The sequence below is a fragment of the Bolinopsis microptera genome, chromosome 7, assembly GCF_026151205.1.
Source record: "Bolinopsis microptera isolate Bmic1 chromosome 7, MBARI_Bmic_1.0, whole genome shotgun sequence".
Classification (NCBI taxonomy): Eukaryota; Metazoa; Ctenophora; class Tentaculata; order Lobata; family Bolinopsidae; genus Bolinopsis; species Bolinopsis microptera.
The window spans coordinates 3,779,118-3,799,135 of record NC_087078.1 but is presented as its reverse complement, the minus strand read 5'-3'; the positions used below and the strand labels follow the sequence as shown (position 1 = coordinate 3,799,135).

General features: G+C 37.5%; 1 protein-coding gene across 1 annotated transcript in view; it reads right to left on the bottom strand.

Annotated features, from left to right (window-relative positions):
- LOC134817815 (cyclic nucleotide-gated cation channel alpha-3-like) overlaps positions 1 to 19,703 on the bottom strand; it is an 82,613-nt gene extending 62,910 nt beyond the window's left edge. The window contains exons 1-2 of the mRNA XM_063827152.1: positions 19,573 to 19,703; positions 19,205 to 19,360 (exon numbers count right to left, since the gene is read on the bottom strand). Of these exons, the coding sequence (XP_063683222.1) occupies positions 19,205 to 19,360; positions 19,573 to 19,646 (230 nt within the window). The 5' untranslated portion in view covers positions 19,647 to 19,703. The remainder of the gene's footprint in view (positions 1 to 19,204; positions 19,361 to 19,572) is intronic.
- Between the last annotated feature and the right edge of the window lie 315 nt (positions 19,704 to 20,018).

Sequence of the window (20,018 nt, the reverse complement as noted above, 5' to 3'; positions counted from 1 at the left end):
CAATAACGTGAAAAACCTACAAAAGGTTCAAAAGAAATATAGCCTATGAACACTACAAATCAGTGAGGGACGGCCACAAATGAACAGCCGTCAGAAAACATTACCTAGATAAGAGGAAATTTCAGACATTCCACGCCCTTACAACTTACATTGTACAACCTTTTCAGTACATTGCACGCAAAAGATGTCTCACGTCGGGAGATCATTGATCTCCGAGATCAAGCTTGTTGTTAAATCAGCCCTTTTATTGAAACATCTCTTCCTGGCTGTTCCACAGCGTGAGACACAGACTATGTGGATCGACAGTTGTGCCTGTGGCAGTCAGTACTTATCAATCACGAAATTCCGGAAATTATTAATTTACACACAGTCATCCGAGTTTATAAGTGTGGGAGATTGGATAAAATACACTTAAAATATAAATTAATGTAAGGAACTTTTATTTATGTAGCCGATCTAGTTATTAGTTTATACTTAGTTACTAGTTACGTTTATACTTATTTACGTTGTAGATTTTATAAACCTACTTATTAGCCTTACTTTTGTTTATTTTATAATTTGTAGTTGTTATTTCATATATGATATAATTGCTAGTTATACTTCAATTATATAGAATTTTGTATAATTTGAAGATATTTCACATAATTATTGCTTGTAATTTTTTCGATTGTATTGATTTTTGTTAAATATGTCTATGGCAAAGGTATGTAGCCGAAACGTCGACAATACATATTGATGTATTTTGTTTTACAGTGAGTGGGGACTCTCATTTCCTCCCCAGTAATCTATCATGATCGACCCACTCAAGAGAGCGAAACACGAAACAAATTGTAAGAAAAGAAAAGCGATGAACCAACCAAGTTGTGACAAGTAAAAAGCCTAAACAGCAAAGTGATTATCTTTTTCATTATCACGACTAATTTTAAGGAATTTGCTTGCGGCTACTGGGAATTAAACAATTATTTTCTACCAATCTAAGCTTTCTTGTGGTTGCAAGCAATTCATAGAATACAGACATTAGAACAAAGAAGCACAGGGGTATTTATTCTCTGTATTTGTTCTGTTGTATCTTCTGTATCGATTAGGCATTTTTCAGATGAACTAGACGTGTAAATTGTTGGAACAAAAAATACTGGACGTTTGGAAGCTGAATAATAGCTGAAATCTAACTTGGTCTAAACACATATTTTCGCAGTGAAAACCAAGATACAACTAAAACTATAGACGCATCGCATTGTTTGTATTAAAGTATTAACGGCTCTGTTGCCTCTGGAGGTTGGCTAGCCCTCCAGCATTGCTTCAACTGTGCTTTTGCTGTGGTAATTAATATAAAATGTTGTCTGCAGCTGATTTTATTTTTGCTTTACTGTTCACTGTTGCTTAAAAGTAGTGTAAACAACTGGTAAAGATTTGAATGCAAGAAAACGATTGAAGAACAAAGTTTGTTCACAGTACTTTGAACACAAATAATTTGATTTCGTATGACGCGGGGCTCCAACTGCAGAGTGGCCGTCCAACAGTGACCACCGCAAAACAGTGACCACCGCAAAATAGTGACCACCGGCCAATATCTGATGATATTCGGCCACGCGTTGACGCGAGCATAAGATTAATAAGTTAATAACATGTACAACTTAGTGAAGTGATCCTTACTTACCAAACATTGTTTATAGCAGCTAGTGTCTAGACCTATCTAATATCTACCAGATCCCCCTATAGAATAGCTCCCCAGCCCCACCCTAATGGGCCCGCACACTTATCTTACTGCTCCCTGAGCACAGACCGAGCACTCAGCCTCGAGACTAGAACCTGACAAGAAGCTGACTACTGATTAAAAACAGATAAAGAAAGCTAATTAATATCTCCGTGTGGGTATGAGTATTCACAACGCTCCAGGTTTCTGATTTACTACTGTTGAAGTGAACCAGGTTCCTAAAGCTCACTGTTACAGCTGAACAACATGCAGGTAGTGTTACTCAGCTGCATACTGTAGTGCTGCCTGGAATTAGACAAATTGCCAACCATTCTCCGACAGGATTCCGGAATGAAGGATATCAATCCTTAATCGGTGCTGGATGGATGAAGACACCTGGGTACCACGTATTCAGGTTTGTTATGTAGACGAACTTTTTACCATAGGATTGTCGTTAAATAGATCACTATACCTGAAGTCATATAGTATCCTCACTACCACCCTTCTCCACTGTTTGTGACAATTGTGAGGGGACACCAAATTTTTTATTTAATAACATGATTTTACCAAAATTTTAATAAGTAGCTAGATATCGGTAAATGTTAGGTAACTATAAAAATGCTGCGATGGCATAATAAGGTGATAATTACTCACTGCTCAGCTACGATTGTTTTTAAAACCATCCTCTTGAAATCTTTCTTTGCTTTTGTCTCCTCTTCTGGCTCCGACTCCGGTTCCTTGCCCATACTGCTCTGCTCCTGTATCTGACTAACAGGGGAGTCTAGTAAAGCTACATGCTGCTCCTTGTACTTGTTCTTAGTTTTCTGTTGTTGCTTACTGTCTTCTCCTTTTCTCTTCTTCTTCTCCTTACTGTGCCCGTTTATAGGAGAGGTTTCCCTTCGTATCTCTACTGTACTGAGAGTGGACACGGTTGGAAAGTGGACACACAAAATCAGATGTGACAGACGCAAATGATTAATTTGTGAAAAGGTTAAATCAAAAGCAGTTCAGAACTTCACTAACTCAGTAACTAGTGCACTAAACTAAGTGTATCTGTCAGGTGTCTCTTTTGGATAAAATGTGCTCATATATTAGCATTATTCTATAATCAAATTATCACTATGGGTAGGATTAACATAGTTTTAATACCATCTTCCGCCCTACTTTAACAAGATTTAGAGTTAGACCATATTTAATTAAAATATCATTAGTTAATAATTACTATGAGCTGTGTACGTGGTCAGGTCCGAGGGTGACTCGAACCGTGGCGGACATTGGTTCTTAGTTTCTTCAAACTGTGGTTAAACTGTATGGACAATGGACATGCTGTGCCAAACTAGATTGCAAAACGAGCAAATAATAATAATGATAAACTTTTCCTACAGTGACATTAAGTGACATTAAGTGACATTAAGGAAGCCTTATAAAATACTGAGTCCCACTTGTTAAACCAACACTAAACACGACGCCATTATAGTAGTAGTCATTACTTACATTATTAGTAACTAATCTAGTTGACTTACTCTGACATAGGGACTGAGTTTTTCATGAAGTTCTCGTACTCGTTGTACATGAGGTTCTTCCTGGTGCCGGCTCCGTCAGCTAACACTGGCAACAGACTACCTCGGGGTGGAGGGAACATGTCTCTACTAGTGGTGTCTCTAGTAGTGTCTCTACTAGTAGTGTCTCTACTAGTAGTGTCTCTACTAGTAGTGTCTCTGCTAGAACTAGTAGTAATACTGTTGATGTAGTTGTTTGTTATCTGATCTCCCGAGTAGTAGACAGTTCCAAAGTCGGGTGGTATGAGGAGAGATGTTGAGTTAGCTGAACCAGGACCCTGGTCTAAAATCACATCTTCATCTACTAGAGGTAATGTTAGACGTTGCTTTAACCGCGACATTATACAAAACAACAAGCAAACCTCCGCAAGCAAACAACAGATCTCACGCTTTCACACTTCCACGGTGGACCTAATTAGCTTTATCAAACTAATTTGTGAAAGCTAAATTGCATTTGAAATGAGGTAAAAATAAGAGGAGAATGTTCAAAGAAATGATTCCGCTTTTAATCTTGATTCATGATATTGTACTAATTTCAAAAGTGATCAATATTAACAAGTTGAAATTTATGGATATATATCAGATGATGCTTTATATACTGTTATACATAGACCGATACCAGATATGCACTGCGACCAGATGTGAAGTGCGTGATGTAATGCTCTGCCAATTAACAGCGTTAAGTGCACTGGAAACTGTTTACACTTCTGCGCAGTTTCCAGAATTACTTTTGGGCGGATAAATAAATAGAATAAACTTTTGATGAGGAATGCATTTATATACAGAAAAATAAAATCTGTACATACTGGCCACTGGGCAATCTACCAGGGTTTTAAGATAAAACCTCTGATTTGCTCATCTATTTCAAAGGGCTAAAGTTGGCAAAACCTTTTCCGGGCAACAAATATTCAGAATTTTCCCTGTATGATCCTTTCTGAATACTTAAAATAGTTGTTGGGAAGCGGAGTTATGGCTCAGTGATTGTGGCGACCAGAAGTGACGAATATATACATATATCTCCACAAATACTGTATTAATTCTGTAATCCAATTAACATATTTTGAAGGATAAATAAGCTGCTAATAACCACTTTCCTTGGTTTCAAAGACGGGAATAAAGTTTATTTAAGGATTTAAATACACTGTGTCCACTTTACCACTCAGTTATAATTTATACGCTCATATGATGAATATTTGAGCGCATGATAGGATACTCGACAATATCACGACATGTATAGAGATCGATTTAGTGAAGAAAGATAGCTAAAGCTATAGCCGTATAATATAGGGATATTAATTTACACAGAGTACACCGTCGAAAAGAATAGAGGAACGAGCAATCCTGATTATGTGAAAAACTTTACCGGCAAGTTAAAACGGTGTTTAATTTGACTGCATACCAGAGAACTTGCTCGAAAAGGTGAAACTGGTCAATAAAAAGGTCCCTGACACTAAGTCACAAGAAAATTGTGCTGTCACTGAGTCGATTGTGTCGACTTATGTCTTGGAGAATTTATATTTGAGAAGTGTGGACAAGTATTCGACCTAAGACTAAGGCCAAGTATTTATTATCTAAGTATGCACCAATAAGAGGGTCTAAAGAACTAGAGAATACGGAAATTGCTGGAGGGTGTTAGGAGAATAGCTTCACAACTCATTACGAAAGATTACTATTATTGTTATGAAAAGGTTATAGCATTCTATCCATCAATTAAATCATGTTGAATGTTGATTCTGATTCTGCAGAAAGCGTTAACTTTAACTGCATTTATTCGACTTCCAATTTCGATATACTCCATATTATTCCATACCCAATTTTTCCTTAACTTCTTATTAATTGATAGCAGTATCGGTATATACTATAAATCATTTATATGATGTATTAGTGATAAATTTAGAAATGGATGAGGTGAGTTTCCTCATTGGAAAACCCATCAAAAATCTCGGAAAGAATGGACAATTCTTTTAGCGCTATAATCTGAATCATGCTTGAAGTTTAAAAACTGTGCGTCAAAAAACGTTAGCGTCAAGTTATGAATTAAGGGAAATTTTAGTTTAACAACTTTAAAGATAAATAACACGATTGCGGGGAAACCGTATAACTGCTTAAGAATGATACAGTCGAGTAAAAAACAACTTCTTACCTAATTACCTTGCGTTACAGTCGCAGTGACAAGTCAAAGGAAGGCTACTTAGCGTGAAACTGTAACTAGGAACTCTAAGACTTCGATACTTTCATGAAATTACCCATGTAAATTGTAAACTTAGTTCACTTTACTTAGGCTGTCCAACAGCCGGCCATTCAGTAACACTAACTATTCCACCGGTCAATTCAGCGAGGTTACCGGAGATGAAAATCAAAGAGAGAGCGATAGTTTAGGACATAATTCACATAACCAAACTTCCTTTAACAGTTCGATAGAAAAGTGGGCAGGTTAGCACAAATGAAATTGTCTGATCGAAGCTTGTAATCACTTATTGAGCGCTTTTAGAGCGCTCTTTAGAAGAAAAAAAAACTCCGCTTAAAATTGCTCCTGGATCGATTATAAGCGGTTCGAAAATAATCGCTTATAAACATTTATAATCGCTTTTTTATACGGGAAAGCGATCATATTTTTTGAAAGCGCCTAAGAAGCGTTTAGAAGTGTATCACAATCGTGTTCAGCGAAAAGTGAAGCTACTGATTAAACCCCTCGCATTGCCAGTGTATCGGAGATTGGACAGGTTATGAAATCTAAAAGTAACCGATTCGCTGTGTTTTTAACTCTCAGTCCATTTTAAGTGAACGATGGGTATTTTACAGATCGACAGATCATATGAGTCTTCATCCTATCGTATCTAACAGATCATGAGTCTTCATCCTATCGTATCTAACAGATCATGAGTCTTCATCCTATCGCACCTAACAGATCATGAGTCTTCATCCTATCGTATCTAACAGATCATGAGTGTTCATCCTATCGTACCTAACAGATCATGAGTCTTCATCCTATCGTATCTAACAGATCATGAGTCTTCATCCTATCGCACCTAACAGATCATGAGTCTTCATCCTATCGTATCTAACAGATCGTGAGTCTTCATCCTATCGTATCTAACAGATCGTGAGTCTTCATCCTATCGTATCTAACAGATCATGAGTCTTCATCCTATCGCACCTAACAGATCATGAGTCTTCATCCTATCCTATCTAACAGATCATGAGTCTTCATCCTATCGCACCTAACAGATCATGAGTCTTCATCCTATCGTACTTAACAGATCATGAGTCTTCATCCTATCGTATCTAACAGATCATGAGTCTTCATCCTATCGCACCTAACAGATCATGAGTCTTCATCCTATCGCACCTAACAGATCATGAGTCTTCATCCTATCGTATCTAACAGATCATGAGTCTTCATCCTATCGTATCTAACAGATCATGAGTCTTCATCCTATCGTACCTAACAGATCACGAGTCTTTATCCTATCGTACCTAACAGATCATGAGGCTTTATCCTATCGTATGACGTATCTAACAGATCATGAGTCTTCAGTGACTATTCACCCTATCGTACTTTTTATCCACTTCAATAGCTCATTATTGGATGATAATGAGAACGCAAATTTTACTGAACCAGTAGGGCAGTAGCGTATCTCCCAAAGTGGGTATTAGGATGTAGGTCTCTGGATATAGTGGAACACACAGTACTGCAGATGTAATGCACAAGGCAATGTTAACTCTAGATGCAAACTGCAAGGCACAAGGTAATGTTAACTCTAGAGGCAGGGCACAAGGTAATGTTAATCTCAAACCTCACATTCTTGGGAAAGCTAACTGAAGAGTAGTACTAAAAACTTAAAAAGACTTAATTAAGTCGGAATAGAAAACATCTTAGTACATAGACACTTCACAGCTACAGTGGTGATTCTTTTAAACCTGAGTGTTGCCTCATATAAGATACTTTGGACAATAATTTATTACTCTGCAAGAAATAGGAATCAGAGGAACTGCTTTATACTGGCTCACCAGCCTTAGCTAACCAACTGAGAAATTGCTTCTTGAGAATAAAGAATTAGATGTCTCGATACTCTCTGCAGCTAAATGATTCTGAAACTCAACTTATAGTCTTTGGACCTAGCTCAATGAGATAAAACTTCATGGGGTTGAAATTGACTCTAATACGTAGGTAATATTAGTGCCTACTCTTAAGAACCTTAGGGTTGTTATGGTCAATCAGCTGGTATTCGATAAAGAGATAGTAAGTCTCAAAAATAGATGTTTCCACACTTTCCCATTTACGCAATATAAGAAAATCCGATTCCTAGTGAGTCCCAAACAGATGAAGGTCGCCCTTAACAGTTTAGTTGTGGCATATCTAGATTACTGTAAAGGCTTATACCTTAAGAACGACAAATTTAGTCTACCATAAATTTAGTCAAACTTTTGACTAAAATTGTTGTAAACCAAATTTCATGAGACTAAATTTTTCGGCGACTAATTTTAAAGGAGACCAAAATTTCAGTAGAGCATATATGACATGAATATTATTGAGCTTACATTGTTTATAATTAATATAATGACATCACCGTTCCTACTGCTGAACTACTTTATTGGGAGGAATCACCGTTGTGAAACTACGAATGACAAAACTGTACCAAATTCCTATTGCATTTAAAGGGTTAGAGCTCCTCTTGGACATTACATTTTTAATCGATCCATCCCAACATGTTCTGTTGAAACGTCTGAAGGATCATATCGACATAAACTACGTCGTACCAACAGAAATGGTAAAGTCGAAAAAGAGTGAAAAAGAAACCGAACAGCATACTGAAGAACTTAGTGATACTTAGAGTCACAGACTCTGGATCGATTAATGCTTTGCAGCTTAATCTGTAATGCTCAGAAGGGTGCTCATTGCTGAATTGATAGATAGCATTTTATTTTACAACTTATTTGTTTTATTTCTTTATTGCAACAAATCATTTAATCAACATGCCTAACGTTAAACTATAAAGTATGACTTTATATGCGAAATCGGAAAAAAAACAGCTAAAGGTAGTTATACTTTGGAATTGGCGAGAAGCTTCTGCATCAGCTAAAGTTACTACAAAGTACTGCTGGGAAATATAAACACGACCATCTTGAGGATGACCTGACCAATATTCACTGGTTGGATATAACTATATAAAGAAAAGGATTGCATTCAAAATCTTATTATTATCTCACAAGTCCTTGCTAACTTCGATTGATTATTATCATTAACTCTAGATGTAAGGTACACCGTACAAGCTACTTTTAACTCTAGATGCAAGGCATAAGCTACTGTTAACTGTAGACACAAGGTACTGTAAAATTGTTTTCTTAAAAGTTTCTTGACAATTGTTAAGAAACTCTGCACTTGTGAGAGCCTCATGTTGGAGAGAGGGTAAACCGATTACTTACGTACACTTACGTATACTTACGTATAAGAGTATACTTACGTATAAGAGTATACTTACGTATACTTACGTATACTCTTATAGCTGAGTTGGACGCCTTTGACTGTTAGCTAATTGCCGAACTGTGCGTCGGTGCGTAAATAATGACTTTGTTCCATAAAGCACACCCTTTTAGCTATTTTTATTCAAATTTCACTCAACAGTGAATTAAGTTATGGCATACGTAGTACGTATTGGTAAGAAGTGGTCATAAAAAATACGACATAAGAAGACAATCTGAATCACGGAACTAACGAAAGATTTCAACGTTAAATCTAATGAAAGGCAGAACAAGACCTTTAAACCCCCTACTATTAATAGTATTGACCAAATTTTAGAAATAGAACCCTATAAAAATAGATAAGAAAGCTGGAAAACAGCAGCTTAGACGGAGCGAATATGAAGTCATATCACCGTGTATAAAGAAGATCACTTGAGAAAGCATATCAATGCCTTAGGACTTAGGTGCGCAATTCACAATTATTTTGTATCTTGTAAATTTGATGTTAAAATTGTATGATCTAGTATCTCATAACATAAGAGAGCTCAACAAATTAAATATTTTGCATCACGGAAATAGTTAAACCCGATCAAATCCTCTAATTCTTTTTTTAAACGTCATAACTAAACATTTGGATAGTTACATCGTATCATGGCTCATAAAAATCATGAATCATAACTACATTACTTGTTCCGTTTATAAGTACATAAGTTAAAGTAATGGCTTGCAGGAAACTAACTCAACTGCAGCCGTTTCAAATTAACAAGATCTTTGAAAGTAGCATTCCAGAGATGTGGTGGAGGGAATGCAGTGTGGTTTTAAGAGTCTATCTGACTCCACAGGATTTGCGCTGTGAGTGGCTCTGTAGTATATATTCAGTAACTAGTGGCCACTGTCCATGAAGAATAAAGAGTATCAATATGTGCCAGCCGTGCCTATAGTTGGATTAGATCAAAATAGCTCAAATGTGCGGATGATGATCATCACCAGTTAATTCGGAAAAGCAAATTGTGGAACCTTGATTTCCAAAACCTGCTCTAAATAATCCATTTACACTGTACAGCTCAATTATAATGAAGATCTTATCAACATACGTAAAAAAGAAAGCTTCTAACAGCCCCTTTTAGCATTGATTCTAATAGTAAACTCGTGCCTCTACTCGTACAGCCACTGTGAGGTCCTCTATTAGAGGATATAGACAAATAGAAGGGCTCGCTTTGCTCGGAAACATCAAGATTATATCGTTAAAATGAGCTGCTCAAAGCTAATGATGGTGATGTCATAATACTAAACCTTGTAAACCTTGTAATACTCCGACCCGGCCCTATAATAACAGCCCTCTTAGTTGCCACAAGACAATCACTGTTACATTCGTTAAACAAAAGAGCAAGTAAAGTACAGGTACGAAACAAGATTCAGTATCTTAGTATATCAGCATTCTCTTTTTTACTGGCCAATAAAAATTATGTTTTTAAATAGATCCATCACTTCAGTGATGTGTAATCATTTGAATACTCATTATTTGAATACTCATTCAGATTGTTCTGCTTATTTTCCAGCGGCCACTTGTCGTGTACAAGCACATGTCACTTATTGTCGTGATAAAATAACTTTAATAAGACTATTCTTGAATAAGAAGATTCGATTATCACTCATTTTGTGAGTGTCAAATTGTGATCTAATTTTTTCAAATTGTAACTTTTTGAGTTTTTAACGAAATTAAATTAAAGAACCGCCAGTTATGCACAAAATAATGGTAGGTTATGGGAGTGTTAAAACAAGATGCTACCAGAGACGAAAGTATGGACAGCACTTTGCACATATTCTCCAGTTAATGAACGATAAGTGACGATGAAATATGAGGAAACTGTTGCTTTAAGGCTGGGCACCGCCAGTCTTGAAGACCACCTCTTGTCTTGAAGGACTGAGATACCGCGTATCTGTGTGATAAACCACAGCTACCTGCTACAGTGTTAGACAGTGGGTGTGTGGTAAGGTGATGAGTGGGAACTTATCATGGGACCTGCTGCCTGGTGGGTGGTAACCTGGTAACCTCCTGGTAAACTGGGAACCTGCTCATTCCTTTACAATAATTATGCAATCGTTATAACATAATCGTAAACTTTCTATTGTGGGCGTGACAGGAAGCGATGATAGCACCCGCTCATTCGTAATCATTTGTTATATTTTTGGTTTTCTTATAAGAAATCACAAAGCATCAAATACAAGAAAATTAGTCCGTCCAGCTCGATCGACGATCACTGCATTTTTTCCGAGCAACATTTGATGGGTTATTCATCGTAAACTGATACAACACAATAATCAAAATGAGAAGATGAATGATAAGCCTAACATTCATCATAATTCTACAGTGATTGTGTTCATTTTAGAAGACACCACGTACATACATGCCCACGTTCCCACTGCCCAGTGCCCACGTGCCATATCCAATAATCACAGGTGTGTTAAATTGGGCATTCCCGGGATTCCATCGGTAAAATAATTATAAAGAAAGATCTTTATGCAAATTTATCGTCTATTGGCATCTTACGATTGTCTAAATGCTTTGACACATCATATACAATCGCAGTCACAGTATTGTGATGTTCATTGTTCACGTATAAAAACAAGACCGATCTATTTTGCATGGCATAGTTAAGATGCATTTATTTACGAACCCTTACCAGAACGAGTACGTAGCTATGAGTTTATAACTATACAGTAAATATTCTAAATAAGGTTCTAAATAAAGTTCTAAATAAAGTATACTATACTATACCTTGGTAGGAGGAGAGACACATTAAGTTTAGAATCACGTCTCTCACAACCCTTGTTTATAAAGTAATTTAATATATTAACAATTCCAACTTCCCCATCATCCCATAGAACGGAGTCTGGGGGGGGGGGGGGAGTTTCCATGGGTACCATTGTATGCGATTGGCACGGGAGGTTACAATAATTCAGCTGTCGCGTTCTTAATTCTTTAATTATAGCTAACTATTAGAATGTAAAGTTAGGAAAATCAGATTCACCTACGCGACAATACACAATCAAATATTTTCTCCATTTTTGGATTTGGGGAAATGAAAACAATGTATCAAATGAAGCTCGCGTCTTTGTTGGTTTTCATACTGCGCAAGTGAAGTATTCAATTAATAAATTAATAGTTGTAACTTTATACAGTAGTTCAATATGAAGTTTTATTTAAGACTTGAGGGTTTTCAGTGTTTTTTTTTTTATCTAGACACTTATTTTACTTCGGTGTATTCCAACAGCCACAATGTTACACAAGTGCAACCAGCCAATTATAGGAAGCCGAAGGATCTTTTTTGGCCAGTGACGGTTAAGGTAGTGTGTACCATACTTTCTTCGTCCGAGACTTTGCTGCAATGTGCAGCTCCTCATTTAACCCTCACACCCGATTTCTCGAGTATTCGGCTGAGTAGACCGGGGGGCTGCATAGACCACTCATGATCCTTAGCTGAACGTCGACGACGCTCACCCCACGACCAGGCAGTCAGTGGGTTTCGAACTCGCAACCTAACGATTGTAAGACAGGCGTTCTAACCAACTGCGCTACCTGGCCGTATGTTGGATCAAAGAAAATTGTTTACCGTATAAACCAGTTAACGTCTTCATCATACATCATTAGCTCTAAACAACGACTACAACTCACAAGTTACTAAATTAATAAACAGCACCGACTGGAACTCAAAGATTGGGATTGATCTTGGTAGCTCTCAGCGATTGCCGCTGTAAAATACTAATAACGCTGAAACAAGCAAGCTTTGTGATGTTATGCTTGTAAAACATCTCCCGGATAAAACACAGCTGTTGGTATTTCCCAGATCAGAGATGTGAAGTCTCATGTACAAACTTAAAGGTTGGTACTTTGTGAAAACAGTTGTGGGAAGAGTACACTTAACACTTAACTCATTATGTACACTCGCAGGTTGAGTGCTTGTAGTGCACCGTCATGTACTCAACCAACGCGGGATATATATCTAGTATTTTAGCAGCATTCAAATCAGTAAGTAAAATAAATGGTAGCTATTCACTGTCAGCATTCTCAGCTAACGAACACAAGCTTTACCTAACGAGATCCCATCTGCTTTCGGACAGCGGCAATCCGTGTAGACTCTCACTGCAACACAGAGCATAGGGTTAGAAAATGGTTAGCAGACAGTCGGGGAATGTTTACCTGTGTAATCCTGTGTAATCCTGTGTAATCCTGGTATGGGGAATAGTTTATCCAGGATTACACAGAATTACCCAGGATCACCCAGGATCACCTAGGATCACCCGGGATTACCCAGGATCTAGAAGAGATAATAGTTTACCTAATACTACATGTGCTCGGCTCATACAGGCTCATCCTCCCTCATTGGACACTGCTATTGATATCTTTACAAAACAAGCAGAACTACAAGCAGCAGTAACAGGGGTTGTCAGGGTAACAACACCGGAGATAATTGTACAAATATCAGTTGAGAAGCAAAGGGTACATGGACCCATCACCCCTCAAGCAATCACGATTCGGGGGGGACCTGTCAAATTATCAGTCTCTCTTATTAGAAGGTGTAACAAGTGTACCTGATCTATCTTATTACTGGTCGTATCACTCAGTATATAGTCACTGATAGAGTGTCTTAGTGTAGGTGCGGGTCATTTCCACCACACCACGGCTCTTATTTACAACTTCAGGCCGATTTCCATTCGGAAATTATTCAAGTCTACTGATATCACCACGAATTGAAACAATCCCCGAGAAAGATAAAAACAGATAAAACACTAACTGACACTGGATGACAGGCAGGTCCATTTTCAGGTGTTTGATCTCCCCCTCCAACAAACTCTCCTCCTCCTTCTCCTCCTCCTCCCAGTTCTCCACTTCTTCCCAGGTTAGATCACGTGGCAGTTCAAGCGACAGATCACGTGTTAGATCACGTGTTAGGTCACGTGTTAGATCGCACACCTCCAGATCGTTAGACTTGAAGTCGAGCCAAGTGCTCTCTGAATCCTGCTCTAGGAGAGAGGGATCATACCAGGCTCCCTCGTTCTCCTCGTTATGAATTGTCACGTATATGTGCTGACGAGAAGGAGTCTCCCATCTCTTCTCCCCGGTGTCTGTATTGTCTTTATCGTCCAGCACCTCTGAGGACGTCTTCTTCTTCAGCTCTACTTCCCATGTTTCTTTGTGTTCAGTCTGGATGTCTGGGACGACCACTTGACTCTCTTCTCCTAGAGCTGTCATCTTCATTTTACTGTCTGCTTAGTTCAGTAGTTACTTAGTTCACACCTACTGTCCGCTCAGCAGCTAACCAGCTGTCTTCTTTCACGTACCCTGTCCGATCATGGGTACTACCAGCTACCGGAAATACAAAAGGTTATTTAATCAGGTTATCTAAAGGTTATCTTATCTGAAATCAAGGCAAACTTTAAACAAACTGATTCGAACAAAACTCGGAGTATCTTGTCTGGACTCTTAATTGGAGTCTTAATATGAGATTTTGAGGAGCAGTTATATATATATCGACCTAAACAGTATTCATATACTGATTGACAAACTCCAGCACTATGGAATCCGTGGGCAAGCTATGTAATGGTTTAAATCCTACCTAATGCACACGATGTTATACACAAATTCAACCAATTCTCCAACGAGTTTGTACGTTGGGTTGACTGTAATGGACTTGCACTTAATCTAAAAAAAGACCTGCTATATGCTTTTCGGTGTTAGAAATACTGATAATACTCCAAATATTCGTATTGCAGACTCCCAATTAGAAAGTAAAAGGGAAGCACGGTTTCTAGGCGTTATAATGGATGATACATTAACATGGTCTAAGCATATCGCAGCTGTTAGATCAAAAATGATGCGGTATGTAGGAATTATGTATAAAATAAAACGTCGCCTATCGATACAAATAAGGCTAAAGATATATCAAAGTTTTGTTCAATCGCATTTAAACTTCTGTTCAATTGTAAGGGGGTTTGCAGCAACTGCAAATCACATTGAATCACTCTTCTCACGACAAAAACAGGGTATCAGGGCAGTACTGCCAGGTTACATTAATTATTTTTACAAAAAAGGTCGACTGTCAGAGCACACAAAACAATTTTTCGATGACAATGGTATATATACTCAATTATTTTGTTTTAATCAATAAACCATTCTTTTCATTTTCTTTTTTTTAATTTATCAATCGCGTGCAAATTTCGGTTTAAGATTTGATCTATTTATGATATACATTTGTAATTATGTAATAAAGATATCATTTTCGTAAACATTGACTGGCTAATAAACCAGTCCCCAAATAAACATACACCGTGCAGGAGGAACTTGAAAAGAGAATACCGTGCAGGGGGAACTTGAAAAAAGACCGCTAAAATATTGTTGTTTATCGGACTACCGAGCTCTAATGAAATATAAGCACAGCTAAAATGCAAATGTCAATCAATTATCAAAGTATGATAATCGGCGATATAAACTAACACTATCCAAACAAGAGCCAAACAACCGCATTATATACACAGTTGCAATGAACTAGAACAGTTCAAACGAGAGCCAAATAACCACACTATACATTACGTTATATGAATGAACAAGTTAATTCAGCCCTGAATGTGAACAGCTCACAATGTGAACCTCACAAAGGCTCAATGTCTCATATTTATTCAGGTGGCTGTATCCTACTGTGCACATTCCGTCTATTAAATAACCATAACAGGTACTGTATGAGGTGTCACTAGGTCCTGTAAAGCAGAGAACAAGCTCATAATACAACAAGCTTGTTGAAACCACGTACTACTGAGTAATTTCCGACAAGGTGTAAAAAACTTTACTACTCATGACCCCCGCTAGAAGGGAGGGTTGAGGGAGGACTCTCCAACAACCCCCCACAATACATATAACGGCTATTACCTGCTCCATTGTGTTCAGGTTGTGTGGGGTGGTGTGTATGATATTGTGTGGGACTTACAGGGATTCCTGCTAGTTATAGTAGTGATTCCTACTATATACCACACCAATACTGACTGCTTCTGGAGCAGGTTATTTAGGTGGTGATTTAATGAATCGTTGTTTACTGTTTAGGGGTTGTATTGTTGGGTACAGACGATTGAACTTCAACTATGATCGTCATCATTGTCTTGTTTGAGACCAGCTAATACTAGAGTACGGTAAATTACGTTCGGTAATTATGTTTGCTTGTTCAATTCATTTTGTAACAAGTCTCAAGCAGGCTAGGGGGTTATATACAGCTTACTATCACTCATTACTACAGTTCTAATCAAGCTCATTCCGCGCATTGTTGCTGAATCTCGCTACTGAAATTAAGTTGAAACCCACTTGTAAGACATATTTATGATAGTGAACACAGTAGCAAGAATAACACCTCCTCCATCAGCTGTCACCATCTCTCTGCTTTTACCACTGATTATAAAAGAAGATACCCTCATTGTCATAACCTCCCGGACCGTCTAAACAGAACAAGTTTTATACAACGATGAAAAACACAACATTTACCACTACAGGGCCTGCATGGGACAAACATTTAATTAGGAGAAGGTATTCTGATAGATGTGACTGATTGACATGTAACTACCAGGACAATATTCGCTCGTATTGAACTACAGAAAACTCTGGTCATCAAATCAAATTTCGAGGAGTGGCAAATAGGACGTATTACTAGGTCCCAACACAGTGACTGTGAGAACACATGTTAGTATAATATACCGCCACATGTTATTATGGTTTGCGGAGTAAATACAGGCTAACATCGCGCCGGTAATATCCGATGAGATAGCCGGTAGTATTGTGATGGAAATTGTGATGGAAATCAGCCACCGCTTCAAGTTAACAAGCATACACCAAACCTGGACCAGGCTCTTCAATAGTACTGAATATCCTGCTATATACTGTGACTTAAGAATACCTTAAGGCCAATAAATTGGGTTCACAATAAATTAGGTTTCCATAATTTTGGTTACCATAATTTTAGTCACAAATTTCGCAAATTTTTAGTCTACAACAATTTTAGTCCCATTTTCCGACTTTTCGAGACCATTTTCCATTCCACTTACCTTAAGAACGACAAATTTAGTCTACCCCGCGCCGTCTGAGCATTACAAATTAAGCTGCAATGCGTTACTCAGGAATTTCAATAACATCAGATCCAGAGTTTGTGACTCTGTATCATTAAGTTCTTCAGTACACTGTTCAGTTTCTTTTTCACCCTTTTTCGAATTTACCATTTTTGTCGGAATGACGTAGTTTATGTCGATATGATCCTTCAGCTGTTTCAACAGAGCATGCATTGGGATGGATCGATTAAAAATGTAATGTCCAAGAGGAGCTCTAACCCTTTAAATGCAATAGGAATTTGGTACGGTTTTGTGCAGTAGGAGCGGTGATGTCATATATTAATTATAAACAATGTTAGCTTAATAATATTCATGTCATATTTGCTCTACTGAAACATTTAGTCTCATGGAATTTGGTTTACAATAATTTTACTTTTAGTCAAAAGTTTGACTAAATTTATGGTAGACTAAATTTGTCGTTCTTAAGGTATGTTACAAAAAGTTTATCCTTTCCTATCAATTAAAATTGAAAACATCGCAATTTTTATTTTACATACAAGACGAGTATATGCACTCACGCGAGGGCAAGAAAACTGGCCGAATACATAGTGGAACATATGAACGGTACATAGTGGAACATATGAACAGGTTTCGAAATTTCGTGAACCGAAGCCGTGAGTAATTTCCTACCTCTGCCGCGATGACGCTAGACCCCCTTGATTTGAATGTAGCCGCGATCCCTCCACAACAGATGAACATAATAAGATGCCTGCGTCATTATTATTTATACTAAATTATTTAGTAATTATACAAAATAATTACTAATCGCGATTATCTTGTATCTAAGTTTGAAGGGGTTGCGATTATTTGCAGACAGACATGTTGCTGTCGGTAGAAAAACAAGAAAACTCTGATAAGCAAGCAAAATTGTCACCCTCAAACCACTATCCAGTTACCATGACTCATTTTTACCATTTGGATCTTACCCAAGAAAAATAGTTAAAATATACGACTCCCCTCCATGAAGACTCCGAATGAAAACAATATGCGTTTTCATACTCAGCATTTCAAATTTCAAAATTAAACAAAGTTCTCGAATAATAAATCTAATAAGAGTGTTGTTCGATCCATGATATGTTGTAGCCCCCTGGGTCTTGTTTAATAATGTTTTGACAAGGAGTTTATTAGAGAATACTAGGTGTAGTGAGTGACTACACGCCACTATTAGTGACAAGTGTCACTACTAGTGACAAGTGTCACCATTATTAGTGTCACCTCTGTAGTGACAAGTGCGACTAAAGTAGGTGATATCATTATTATTAATAAAGTTGACTTCTAGTACTCACTGATCACAGAATTGGCTGCAGGTATAGTCTATCGTCCCATCATCCCAGGTTGTCTCCAAATTAACTCTGTTTTCTTGCTCTATTGTTCTAGTAAACTCCTCCACAGTCCCCATGAACTCCTGCAACCCCCCATCCAGTGGGGAGATCCTCCTGGCCTCCACATCCCTCCCTTTGTAAGATTGTGGAGAGGACTCAAAGTGCACGATTACTGGCAGCATGGTAACTCTGAACGTGGATTCTACTCCACGTGTGGTGACAGATGGCTTGTTTCCCATCCCAAACAAAGCAAACAATCAGAGCAAGGAAAATGAACTTCAGAACTACAAATTAGGTTTCAGCTAACAATCATTCTAACTGGAACTTGATGACACGGATTGTTCAGGATAAATTGCAAGTCTGGTCTTAAAGTCTAGTCTTCTAATTTGGTAACATGTTCCCACTTTGTTCCTTTAATAGAAACTGTGTCTCGGACAGATTTAAGCTATGTTTTACTTCATAACCTTTGTTCATTGTAATTATTGTATAATTTGAAGTTATTATCGTTTCAGGATGAGTTGTCCTCACGTGTAATGGAGGCGACGTAATTTGAATTTAAACATCTTTCTAAATAATTATCGGTAGCGCCGTTTTTTACTATTTAAGCTCCGATTTCTGGACAAATTTCAATAATTTGTGGATAGATCACCTTTTGTGATTACCCTTTCATTTATTGGCATGTTCAAAGATATGCTAATGCACAATGCACAGTGCACATAACACAGCTCTGAATTTAAATCTACCTTTGATGTTAGAAAATGGATCATAAACGTTATTATAATAAAAATTTTACTAGAGGGGAGGAAGAAAATAAGTATTTTTTATAAAAATTCCGTTTTTTCTATAAACACATAAAAAATGAAACTGTTATCTGTACAGAGGAACTTTTATCAGTACAGAGCTAGAGGAACTTATTAAATAGCCTTCTCAGTTCCACATCTGACAGCAGGGAACTCTATATATAAACAGTACCACTGATAAAGGTGCTCTATATAAACAGTACCACTGATAAAGGTGCTCACTTGATAGCTGCTTTGATCCACAGATCCCTCATCTTCTTAGGAGGTGGAGCTTGTGTACCCTGTGAAGTTTCCTCCGTGGGATTGTCTCCTCTCTCAGGTGTGTTGAAAGAAGGAGGCATCTCCTTTTCCTCGTCTATTGTCGCTAAATCAGGCTCCCTGCAAATATGTAGTGTTGACGGAGTGGTTCTATTAAAATAGTGAGCTGAAACTCCTAGTCATTCGCTTCAGCCATGAACACTTTAGGATAATTCACGATATAAAGCTAGAAATTGATTATAACCTAGTATAGGATCTATTAACTAAAGATAAAGTAGTTATAATCTATGATCTGCTAATGCTAAAGAAAGTTGCTTAGATTTGTCACTTACTTGGCATCCTTTCTGCCTAAAGGGGAAATAACAAGGGGGGAGACAAGAATAGTGTTACTTTTCTCTTGCACCATCAGTACAAATCATCCTCCCTTCTCTTTTAGTACCAACATCACTTCCATCTACTTTCTAAGAGGATAGAAATTTAAATCTAACTGTAAAATATTGAAACGAACGAGCCCACTATACTATGGTGTAATTTTAATTGCGACGTTCTTATGTATGCTGTAAGGAATAATATGCAATTCTTGGATGAATCAGATGCATGTCAGTATTCTAGATATTATTCAACTTTATTCTAGATATTATTCAACTTTATTCTAGATATTGTTCAACTTTCAGCACACAGGATTCATCTCCTAACATAGTTAAACGATTTCAATTTATTTTCTTCGGGCTGCATGACATAACTTTTTATCAATATCTATATCGTAAAGGAATTTTCA